Source organism: Hyaena hyaena, unplaced genomic scaffold (assembly GCF_003009895.1).
Source record: "Hyaena hyaena isolate Hyena2069 unplaced genomic scaffold, ASM300989v1 scaffold_438, whole genome shotgun sequence".
Taxonomy (NCBI): Eukaryota; Metazoa; Chordata; class Mammalia; order Carnivora; family Hyaenidae; genus Hyaena; species Hyaena hyaena.
The window spans coordinates 127,729-139,232 of NW_024081071.1; the positions used below are offsets into that span (position 1 = coordinate 127,729).

At 42.4% G+C, this 11,504-nt stretch overlaps 1 protein-coding gene across 1 annotated transcript; it reads left to right on the forward strand.

The window, feature by feature from the left end:
* The first annotated feature begins 469 nt into the window (after nucleotides 1-469).
* Nucleotides 470-10,800, forward strand: PDCL3 (phosducin like 3). Its single transcript, XM_039253142.1, has 6 exons — nucleotides 470-559; nucleotides 2,700-2,829; nucleotides 4,925-5,015; nucleotides 5,282-5,425; nucleotides 6,205-6,413; nucleotides 10,436-10,800. The coding sequence occupies exons 1-6, from the start codon at nucleotides 554-556 to the stop codon at nucleotides 10,576-10,578; spliced, it is 723 nt and encodes a 240-aa protein (XP_039109073.1). The 5' UTR covers nucleotides 470-553; the 3' UTR covers nucleotides 10,579-10,800.
* Nucleotides 10,801-11,504: the final 704 nt, after the last annotated feature.

Below are 11,504 nucleotides of genomic sequence, written 5' to 3' on the forward strand. Positions count from 1 at the left end.
ACAGACTCTGAAATAGGTTCCAGGCTCTGAGCTGGCAGTCAGCACAGAGCCCGACGCGGGACTCGAACCCACGAACCGCGAGACCATGACCTAAGCGAGTCAGACGCTCAACCGACTAAGCCACCCAGGCGCCCCCACATTTCTATTTCTGACTGAAAGAGCCAGGACCTCTTTTACAAGGACTGGATCTGCTGCAAGATAAAGCGCACGGCACCGGATACCTCCTCCATCCACTTCCATCTCTCCAAAGACGAAAACCTGCCCTAATAAGGTAGCACCGAAAATTGGTTCCGGGTCACGTGAAGCGAGCGGCACCCACAGACAGAAGGCAGAGCCTCCCTCGCTCATGCGCACAGCTTCTGCGCCGGTTTCTTGGGGAGCCGGCGCAGTCTCAGAGGCCTCGTTTACGCCCAGCTCCGCCCAGCTCACTCCGAGGGGGCGGGACGAAGGGCGGGCTTGGGGAAGAGGCGGGGCGGTGGCTGCGCGCGTGCGCGGAAGAGAGCTGAGGGGCGGGCGCGCCGCTGCGGGCCTGGCTTAAGCGATTTTAGGCAAGATGCAGGTAAAGAATCTGGGGGGCAGAGCCCTGGAGACTACCGCAGCTCCTTTTCCTCGCTGGGCCCGTGTCATCGGCGGACCGTCCGGGGTGGGACCGTAGGAAGCGCTGGGCGCCCCCGACACGGGGGAGGCCACGCGAGTCTAGGCCTAGCGCAGGCGCAGTGCGAGAGGGCGGGCGTGGTCGCGCCGAAACCGGCGAGTCGGGCCTCCCCACTCTCGCCGTTCTGACTCCTCCAGGTCTCTGTCTTTGGGGGCTATCTCTCCTGGAGGTCAGATCCTGGAAAGTCTGTGAAGGTCTCGTCGTATCCTACCTGGCAGGGTTACTTCCTATTTGTTAATTCTCTTAGCACCTGAGCAGGTGTGTTATAGGCCCCTTGTGTGGATGTGGAAGCTGAGGCTCGGAGAAGGGAAGGGTCCCACCTAGAAGTCGGGTAACTTGAAACACTGGAGGAACCTGTGTTCCTGACTGCACTTAGAGCTGGGGGAGAGGATAGTTACAGCCCCTTTCCCCCTGAGGTTGGTGTTCAGGTTGAGGAGCGCCCCCTTTCGGATTCCCTGGCTTTCAGAGCTCAGTCGGCCCTAGGGTCCCTTTCCTCAGTTGCTGTTTTAGAATCATATCCCCCGTGTTTTGGCCCCTTTCCCCCGTATTTGGAATTTTCTAATGGAATTGGCCTAAAACTTAAAAGTGAAAGGAAATGAAGATACCAAGGGAATGAGCAAAAATCTGTGACAACTGAATTCTGTCACTGTCGAAGGACCCTCTGCCAAAGGTCATTCTGCTGCTTCCCAGACCTCACTGTTGTCCAGAATTCTGATTAAATCGTCTCTGGCTAAGTGGCAAATGAGAAGGAGTTAGTGTGGGGTAGCTTGAGGCCGGAGGCATTGGGAGCTGGAAAGGATAAGCATCTACAAATATGGTGTGTCTGTCAGAAGCCAGACACTCTTAAGTGGTGAAGAGGAAGCTCCAGGGGCTGCCCTGGCCTCCTTTGCACTGTCTATCCTAAAGGACCCTGCTTTGAAAATGTCATTTCTTCAGAGCCCTACTCTGGTCACCCTGTTGGAAGGATTCTGTTCATGTTTCTTTTGATATATCTCAGCAAGACCGTGACGCGGAGTGAAGTGCTGGAGCCTGGTTGTCCCAGTGCCCTTTCCACGATGTTCCTTGATTTCTTATTCCAAACCAGGTCCACTAGCAATGTTCCTACCAAACCATGCTAAACCAGTGTTTGGCTGGTTCAGGAGCTAGAGCCCACCTTGACATTTCTCCTCTGATGTTTGATCCTGGTTAATTTGACTTGTTCCAGCATGGCAGTGTCTTCCTAAATGCCATGTCTCTCCTAGGCCTGTGAGAATTAAGTAAAATACAGGTAAAGGGATTCAGAGAGTGCCAGCATCCCCTAGTACTCATGTGTTGGTCATTTGTGAGCTCTTTTCACGGGATCTCAGCTCTTCCTTCTAGGTTGGGCCAGTAGAGGTTTTGTCAGCCTAGCACCAGGCTCTCCTGATTCTACTGCAGTCACTTAGAACTTTGAGATACTCCGTATCTCTGCTCTTGGACCCTTTGCACATGCGGGTCTCTCTGCCTGGAAAGTTGTTTCTTACTGCCCTTGCTGTGGAATGCGGACCCCTTGTGACTCTCTAGGTCAGCAGCCTGTTGATCATTGCACTTGCCACAAGTTGTAATACATATCTGTATATTTATTTGTTTATTGCTTGTCTCTTTCTCTCAACTGTAAAATAGGTGATTCTGGCATTCACCATGCTTCCCTACTATGTACTAACAATACATATAGTTGGTGCTTAATATCTGTTGAATGAATCATTCCCAAGTCATCAAGTTAAATTACTGAAAAGCCGCCTCAGCCTTGGTACGAGCGTTGGTACTGATCTGTGCATCATATTCTGATTTTTACCCAAGACTAATTCTTGGGTGTGTATGTTTTGGGGAGGGGGGCAGAGTGAAGGTGTAGTGAAGGAAAAGGAACAGGGGTTGTGGTTCATTTGACACTTAATCAGAAAAGGCCACAGAGTAATTCGGCCATAGAGTAATCCCACCACCTTTCTTTCCCGTTCGATCCTTTCTTCAATATGGCACCATCCTAGTGGACTTTGCACTCATGGTGTCCTTGGTCCACTTGCACTAGGACCCCAATGCAGACACTGAGTGGAATGACATCTTACGCCAAAAAGGCATCTTGCCCTCAAAGGAAAGTTTGAAAGACTTGGAAAAGGAGGCAGAAGAGGAGGAACAGCGAATCCTTCAGCAGTCAATTGGTGAGCTTGCTTATATTCTTTTTTGTTCTCTCTCTCTCTGGGTTAAGAAACAACTTTCTAAGCCTCTAAATGCTTTGGTGGATGCTCTGAGCAGGAATTGGGAGCCAGGGATTGGAGGGCTGGAATGGACCGTATCTCTGGGACCTCAGGCGAGTCGGACTATCTCTAACCTTCAGCTTCTTGGGCTGTAGAAAAGGGGGACTTCAGACGCTTCCTTCATTTCCACAGTTTCTTGTCTATGTCACATGGGCACATGATAAACCTGAGGAAAATATTTGAGTTTTACTTTTTGTTTCATTGATCGCAGGGGCTGGTACTTTTGTCTTCTGTTTATATATTAGAGCTAATTTAGAGGCGGATTCATTAGAAAGCATTTATCCAGTGAATGTTCATTGAATGATGATCGTCTGACAGGTGTAATTCTAAGCATTGGGCCTTTAGTTGTGTACAGGCCAGACAAATCCCTATCCTTATGGAACTTACATTCTAGTGGGAGAGATAGGCAATAAGCAATACATAATTCCTTATATAGGAAAATAAGGCGGGGAAAGGGCCTCAAAAGGGTAGGAGGAGGGGGGTGAGTATAATTCTAGATAGAGTCAGAGAGAGCCTCATTAGGAGTGACATTTGGGTAGACCTGAGGGAGTTGAATTGAGCTACTTAAGTGAGTGAAGAGCATGTTAGAGAATCATCTGGGAAGCCAGTATGGTAGAAAAGAGTGTTCAGAGAGGCAACTAGGGGTCCAACCATTGAGGACCTTTTATCTTTTAATAAACACCTTGGCTTTTATGTCTAGTGGGGTGGAAGTCACTGGGGTGTTGAACAGAGGATTGACATGTTGACAGAACCCTCCTGCTGTTGCCTCACTGAGCATGGAAGATGGGGAGAAGGTCAGGAAGTAGGGAGTTGAGTGTGGAAACTGCTGCACTAATTCGGGCAGGAGGTACCATTGGCTTGGACTAGCCTGCATGGTATTGGTGAAAGTGGTGAGAAGTGGTCAGATCTGGAAATAATTTGAATGTAGGGCCAGTAAGATTTGCTGGTGGATCCTGTAAAGGGTGTGAGAAAAAGTAAGCAAAGGATGACTGCAAGGCGTTGGGCTTGAGCAGCCTGAAGGATGGAGTTACCACCAACTGAGATGAGGAAAGCTTGGTGAGTAACAGTTTGGAGCTAGGATCAGGAGCTCTATTTGGGACACAGTAACGTTGAGATTTTTATTAGCCCAATAGAGACGATAGGTAGGCACTTGGCTATGTTTTTCTCCAAATCAGAGAAATATGGACCGGAGGCAAAAAGTCATGAGGTGCAATCACCAAGGGAGTGGGTGTAAATAAAGGAGTCAAATCAGCAGAGGTCCAAAGGAAGGGCAGTCATAGAGGTAGGAGGAAGGAAGGCATCCTGCAAGCCAGAGGAGGACCATCTTTCAAAGAGGAGGCAGTGGGGGGTTAGATTAATGCTGCTCATCCATCAGGAAGTGGAGGTCATTGTTGATCTCGATGAGAACAGGTTGTTTAGTGATGGAGTTGGGATTGGAGGACAAAAATCTGATGTCAAGAAGCAAGAATGTGGCTGTAAAAATGGAATAGAGATTTTCTAGCAGTTGGGGAACAAGGGAACAAGAAGTCCTGTGATAATCCCTTTAACTCTAGGAGAGGTGTGCCCGGGAGGACTCACCTTTGTGTGTGTATCCACCTTGGTCCTCAGAGATAGAATTGTTAACACACCTGGGCCATGGGTGTGTGTGCTTGAGGAGCCGACCAGGTGAGTTCAGGCAAATACAAGTTTCTTGTTTTATAAACTCGGGAAACTTCTCATTCATGTCCTTACAATTGCATGGAGGTAGGAGAGTGATCTTGCTGCAAATGTCAACATAGGTCTGTCTTTTTTAAAACACCCTCAAGTTCTTCTTTACTAGCATAATACCTTCGGTATTTTTTATTTTGGTTTTAGTGAGTTTTATTGGCTTTTTGGTTTTAGTGAGTTTTATTGGCTTGGTGTTGCGTGCACATCTTTAGGAGAAAAGTAAAGGAGGAAAAACAAAATGCAAGTTCATCTTCTAAATTTTTTTGGTTTTTGCTAACTTAACTGCATTCAGTGAAAACGTATGAAGATATGACTTTGGAAGAGCTGGAGGAAAACGAAGACGAATTTAATGAGGAAGATGAACGTGCTATTGAAATGTACAGGTTAGTGCCACCCAGAGGGACTGTTTGGTTTTTTGTGTTGCACTAAAATGTGTGTCTTTTGAAAAGTTAACTTTCTGACCAAGATAACATTCGGAAAGGATTATATGATTAAATAGTAATATTGCAGGTTTCAGTGAACTAGTCTTGGACTTCTGCCACGTGGCAGATAAATAAATGTGGATCTTCATAAAGGCTGCTGTGTGAAAGGCGTGTGGGACGTGTGGGGTGTATGTGTAAGATGTCTCTCTCCTCCTCCTGCTGTACAGGCAGCAAAGACTGGCTGAGTGGAAAGCAACTCAACTAAAGAATAAATTTGGAGAAGTTTTGGAGATCTCAGGAAAGGATTATGTTCAAGAAGTTACTAAAGCCGGTGAGGGCTTGTGGGTTATCTTGCACCTTTACAAACAAGGGTGAGCTGATCTTATGCACTGTCCTTGAATGTTAATTTGAAATTATGCCGTGGACATTCCCCGCTTAATCCACATTGGAGGGTTGGTTGGTTTGTTTTCTTAACTAGTATTTTGTTTTTGTTGCTGACTGGCCCAAACCTAATGCCTCATTTTTGTCTTTAGACTTTCAAGTTAATATTTGTGACTAATAAGAATGCCTTCGTTACATTATAGCAATGAAGATTGCTTTGATTGAAAAAGAAATTCCTTATTTATCCTTCCGGAGAAACTCTGGCATTTCAAAATTGCATGTATGAATCATTCTCCTAGATGTTGGGGGTGACCTTTATAATAATTGTTCCAGGCAAGTGACGCAGTGGTGCTCCACTGTGTCTCACTTCCAGCCGCGTTCTCCTGCTGTGTACTTGTGTAGAAGTTCTTTGAAAAGCAGGAAATGCTTTCTGACCTTTTTTACACCTCCTGAATCTTGAATGTTCTCACATAGAGGTGACATAATTATCTTTTACATTGAAGCTTTTTTCCTGAGTTACTACTGAGTCAAATTAAATTGCATTTTGGATTTTGAGTTCTTCATTTTCCCTGAACGTATTAGAAAGCTTTTTTAAAAAATGTTAAATCATCTTGGCTGGAGTAGCAGAATCATTTGTGAAGCTATTAGGGTTTACGTAGGGTAGAAGGGTAGTTGAACTTTGCCCTGTATAAATGCAGAATCACAGTTGCTTCTGTTTCTGTTTTATAGGTTTCCTCTCTCACCATTATTTCCCATTTCTACTTTACAGAATTCCTCTCTGTGCCCTCATAAATCAGCACTTCCGTGGACTTGCCAAGAAGTTTCCTGATGTCAAATTTATCAAAGCCATTTCAACAACCTGCATACCCAATTATCCTGATAGGAATCTGCCTACGATATTTGTTTACCTTGAAGGAGATATCAAGGCTCAATTTATTGGACCTCTGGTGTTTGGTGGCATGAACCTGACAATAGATGGTAAGGGCCTCTTTGAGATGGTCTAGGGCATGTGAGCGATGACCAGTGCATGTTAGAGATGATGAGGGGATGTTTCTGTTGAAGAAGCATGTGTTATGATGATTTGTCAAAGTCATCTTTCCCCCTGTGTGATTGTTAAAAGAAAGGAAGCACATTTAATCTCATTAGATGAGTCACTGAGGGCAGTTACAACTGGGCTTTAATAATTCTATTAAAAGAGAACACAATGGACTTTAAAATATGTATATTTAATACTTATGTCTAGTAGGTTTTATTTGTCCCTATAGTTGAATATGTTTTAAGTTATAGCTAAATATCTCAGCATTCTTTTTTTGTTTAATTCACATGAACGTATTACTGGTAGATGCATGTATAAAAACGTTTAAGAATATTTTCTGAGTTGAGTATCTTAGTGGATTTAAAAAAAAATTTTGTTTTAATCTTATTTTTTTTTTTTTTTTTTAATTTATTTCTAGGACAGAGAGAGAGAGACAGCGTGAGCAGGGGAGGGTCAGAGAGAGGGGGAGTCACAGACTGAAACAGGCTCCAGGCTCCGAGCTGGCAGTCAGCACAGAGCCCGACGCGGGGCCCGAACCCACGAACCGCGAGATCATGACCTGAGCGAAAGTCGGACGCTTAACCGACTAAGCCACCCAGGCGCCCCTAATCTTAACTTATTTTTGAAGGAGAGAGAGACAGAGCGTGAGCAGGTGGAGAGAGAGGGAGACACAAAATCCAAAGCAGGCTCCAGGCTTGGAGCTGTCCGCACAGAGCCCGACTCAGGGCTGGAACTCACAAACCCTGAGATCATAACTTGAGCCAAAATTGGACGCCTAACTGACTGAGCCGCCCAGGCGCCCCTCTTAGTGACTTTTTTTTTTTTTTAATGTTTTATTTATTTTTGAGAGAGAGAGAGAGACAGCATGAGCAGGGGAGGGTCAGAGAGAGAGGGAGACACAGAGTCTGAAACAGGCTCCAGGCTCTAAGCGAGCTGTCAGCACAGAGCCTGATGCGGGGCTCGAACCCATGAACTGTGAGATCATGACCTGAGCTGAAGTCGGATGCTTAACCGACTGAGCCACCCAGGCGCCCCAGTGGCTTTTAAGTTAAATTAAAATTTTATTGAATTCTGCCTCTTGATTCCTGAAGGATGAATCCTTTTATTCCTGAAGGATGTGTCGTCTTATTCCTTTCTACCTGTTACATGAGGTGTCAAAATATGTGTATACTCATAACATGAAAGAACCTGAGGCATGGAGGGCTTCCGCCTAAATCATTCATTGAAAAAAATGTGTCCACCTTTGCTTTAAAAACATGTTAGGGGTGCCTGGGTTGCTCAATGGGTTAAACATTCAACTTCAGCTCAGGTCATAATCTTATGGTTCGTGGGTTCAAGCTCTGCATCGGGCTCTGTACTTACAGCTCAGCCTGGATCCTGCTTTGGATTCTGTGTCTGTCTCTCCCTCCTCTACTCATGTTCTCTGTCTCTCTCTTAAAATAAATAAATAAAAAACATTTTTAAAAAATTAAATTTAAAAAATGTTAAAGTATGACTTCATATACTATTTTATATAACTTATAAGGTACTCATGAGGTAAGTATTAACATGTGCACATACATACACACATTACATCAATTATACATTATCCTAATGTTCAAAGGCCTACAGCATTTCTAAATATTTCTAAACTAAATATATGTTTTTATCTTACTCTGGTCTTTTGAAGAAGGCACAATGAGGGGCGATAGAGGGGTATACAATAGTAGTTATGGTCTTTATAGAAAATATTTGAGGATTAGTGGACTTACAATGATTACCACATGTAAGTGAACAATAACATTAATACATACACCTATACGTATATAGATATAGGTGGATTTAAATGTATTCTTGAGTCAAGAATCAGAATGAAGATTTTTTTCCCTTTCATAACATTCAACTGAGGTACCTAGAGGTGTAAACACTGGTGTTAATGATCTCCATGGAGCATTTTAAATTAATATGACTTAAATAAAGTGGTTGTCACATTTTAATGGAAGTATTTAATTGACAGAACATCACTTAAGCCAGGCTGTTTGCTGTAGAATCTCTTCTGTAGTCCATGGTTCTGCCTGGGGTCTTTTCTCCAGTGGAAAATACATCCCTTGATTTCACTTCATGAGATCTCACACCCTTGTGGAGTTTCATTGATTACAAGAGAGTGAGGGGCACCTGGGTGGCTGAGAGGAGCGTCCAACTGTTGATTTTGGCTCAGACTCTTGATTTTGGCTCAGGTTCTGATTTCACAGTTCATGAGATCAAGCCCTGCATTGCGCTCCGCCTGGACAGTGGAGCCTGCTTGGGATTCTCTCTCTTCCTCTCTGTCCCTACCTCACTTATATGCACATGTTCTCCTCTCTCTCTTAAACAATGAAATCTAGGAACCAAGGCTTTAGTCACTGATTTATTTTCTTGGTACTGCTTTTATTACTTCAAACAATTGTATAAGTTCTAGGATGTCATCATTCATTTATCCTTTGACTCTAATAGACTGAGATGCTGGACATGAGGCCTAAGAATTTCCTTTTGTTACCTAAAATTAGATTTAATGATTAGATTGCCAGCAGGACTGTGAAAAGTATTTCCTTTGAATGTTTCATGATGATTTCTTTCCTGGAAAATGGTGCAAATTGAGAAACTGTAGTCATTAGAAGACAGGTTTAGTTTTTTTTTTTTTTTAATGTTTTATTTATTTCTGAGAGAGAGAGAGAGACAGAGACGGAAAGAGCCAGAGACAGCGTGAGCAGGGGAGGGTCAGAGAGAGAGGGAGACACAGAATCTGAAGCAGGCTCCGGGCTCTGAGCTAGCTGTCAGCACAGAGCCTGACGCGGGGCTCAAACCCACGAACTGAGATCATGACCTGAGCCGAAGTCGGACACTTAACTGACTGAGCCACCCAGGCGCCCCATTAGTCTTTGTTTTTTATTTTAATTACCATGTAGGTTCAAATACAGTAAAACCTTGGATTGCTAGTAACTTGTTCTGCGGGTGCTGTGCAAGATGAGCAGAGATTCTAATAAATCTTAACTTGATGAGCGATGTCTTGCAATATAAGTAGTACATGATGCCGAATGTCACATGGTCAAACTGCGCCAGTGGTTCTCTCTCTGCGTCTTTTGCTCTCTCAGGGATTGTGGGTGATTGTTTTGGATTCTCTGTCTCAGGCTGCAGTGTTTAGCAGAAATCAGTGTTTTTTCAGAATGTTGGAAGGTGTCTACAACTGGCACTAGTGTATTTTTTGTCACTTCAAAGCACCTATGGACAGTCCTTTTCTTTTCCATGCAAGTGTAAGCTTAGGAATGCTTTGCTTCATTCTGGGTCAGGCTGTCTGCCGATAGAGACCCTTTCCTCTGTTGCCTTATTGCCAGTTACATTAAATACAGTAGATGATAAGAGTTTAATACTATACTATAGTCAACATCCATGTGAGTGTATACAATGGCCCCCATGCAGAAAAAGATTCCATTAGCGATAGTGAAAGTCGCCCTACACACAATAAACCTCCTCTCTCATCTCCCTCACATCAGCCATGAAGGTTTTCAAAGGTTAAGTGCAGGGTAATTTGTTTATTTTTCTTTATATTTTGTATTTTCTTTATATTATATTACAGTATTGTAATAATTTTTATGAGTATTCTGGGGTTGTAGAAGGAATCATCTGAGTTTCCATTATTATGGGGAAATTCGCTTCGATATACAAGTACTTTGGATTACAAGCATGTTTCTGGAACAAATTATGCTTGCACACTAAGGTTTTACTATATATGTAATATCTTATTTGATCACATCTTCTGAAAAACCATTTGAAAGTATTTTGTTTTCCTCCTTAAGGATCTGATTTTTTTTCTTCTAGGCACCTTATAATTGTAGTACTAAAAATGATCATAGTTTCTGCTTAGAAAAAAAAAACTGGCTTGATGGGCTTGAGGGCAAGTGTCTTGTGCTGACTGTCTTAGATGATTTGGTTTTTCTTTATCACGTAGAGTTGGAGTGGAAATTGTCAGAGTCTGGAGCAATAAAGACGGATCTGGAGGAAAATCCTAAGAAACCAATTGAAGACACTTTGCTATCCTCAGTGCGGTGCTCTATCCCCGCAAGAAGGGACAGTGATTCTGAGGATGACTAAGGCTATGGCCTCGGTAATGTGCCATACTTCCTTGATGTGACAAATCATCTGGATTTTTTAAAAAGGATAAAGTAGAAATGTCTTTTGGCTTTTAGCCTTTTATAATTATGTTTCAAATCTCATAGAACTCAGAAATCCTTACTGGGAATCCTATTACGGTTCTTGGAACTTTTTAAATTAATGACATTTCCTTAAAAAAATAAAAACCAGCTGTTGGTATGACAGATGTCTGTTTTCGTCACTTGTATTTTAAGCTATAAAACTGTCTATTCACTACTTGTCCACATATAAGAGGAAATACAGAGTTTTTTAATAACGTGAGGAAGTTTTACAGTGGAAAAATTGCAAACTAAGTTTTATAGTTACATTATCATGTATTTTTATTTTATAAGGCCAGCAACAGAATTATTAAAGGAATGATTGATAGGAAAATCTTAGTATTTGTCCTATTTAGAAGAAAGACAATAATTTTTATAAAACATTGTCCTATGAAAACAATAACTGAAAGATTCTAGTTTATTGCCATTTTTGCTTAAATGTTTTTTCTAGTTAAAATAATTTTTGTCTCAGACTGTTGAGATGCCAGTTAATCCCAATTACTGTAAGAGGCCATCTTAAATTCTTTTTTGTAAACAGATAATAAACACATAAAATGATAAATTGTATTTCAATCAGTAAAAAACATCAAAAATGATAAATTGTATTTCAGTCAGTAAAAAACATCAAGGTATTTTCTGAACTAGAATCTTAGCAGTTAACACTTCTTGTCAAATTGACATTAATAGAAAAAGTAGAGAAATATTCTCTTAATGTTTGTGTTGAATGATGTAGCACTTAATGCGGGGTTGAACATTAAAAATATAAATTATAGAGGGCCTGGAGTTCCTTCAGATTATATCGCAGAATTTATTTTTGCTGTAATTCAA

What these genes read in the sequence shown, in the direction of transcription:
- PDCL3 (XM_039253142.1), top strand. An exon ending in AATCCTTCAGCAGTCAATTG is followed by an intron (nt 2,830 to 4,924) that starts GTGAGCTTGCTT and finishes AACTGCATTCAG; the next exon opens with TGAAAACGTATGAAGATATG. An exon ending in CATGAACCTGACAATAGATG is followed by an intron (nt 6,414 to 10,435) that starts GTAAGGGCCTCT and finishes TTTATCACGTAG; the next exon opens with AGTTGGAGTGGAAATTGTCA.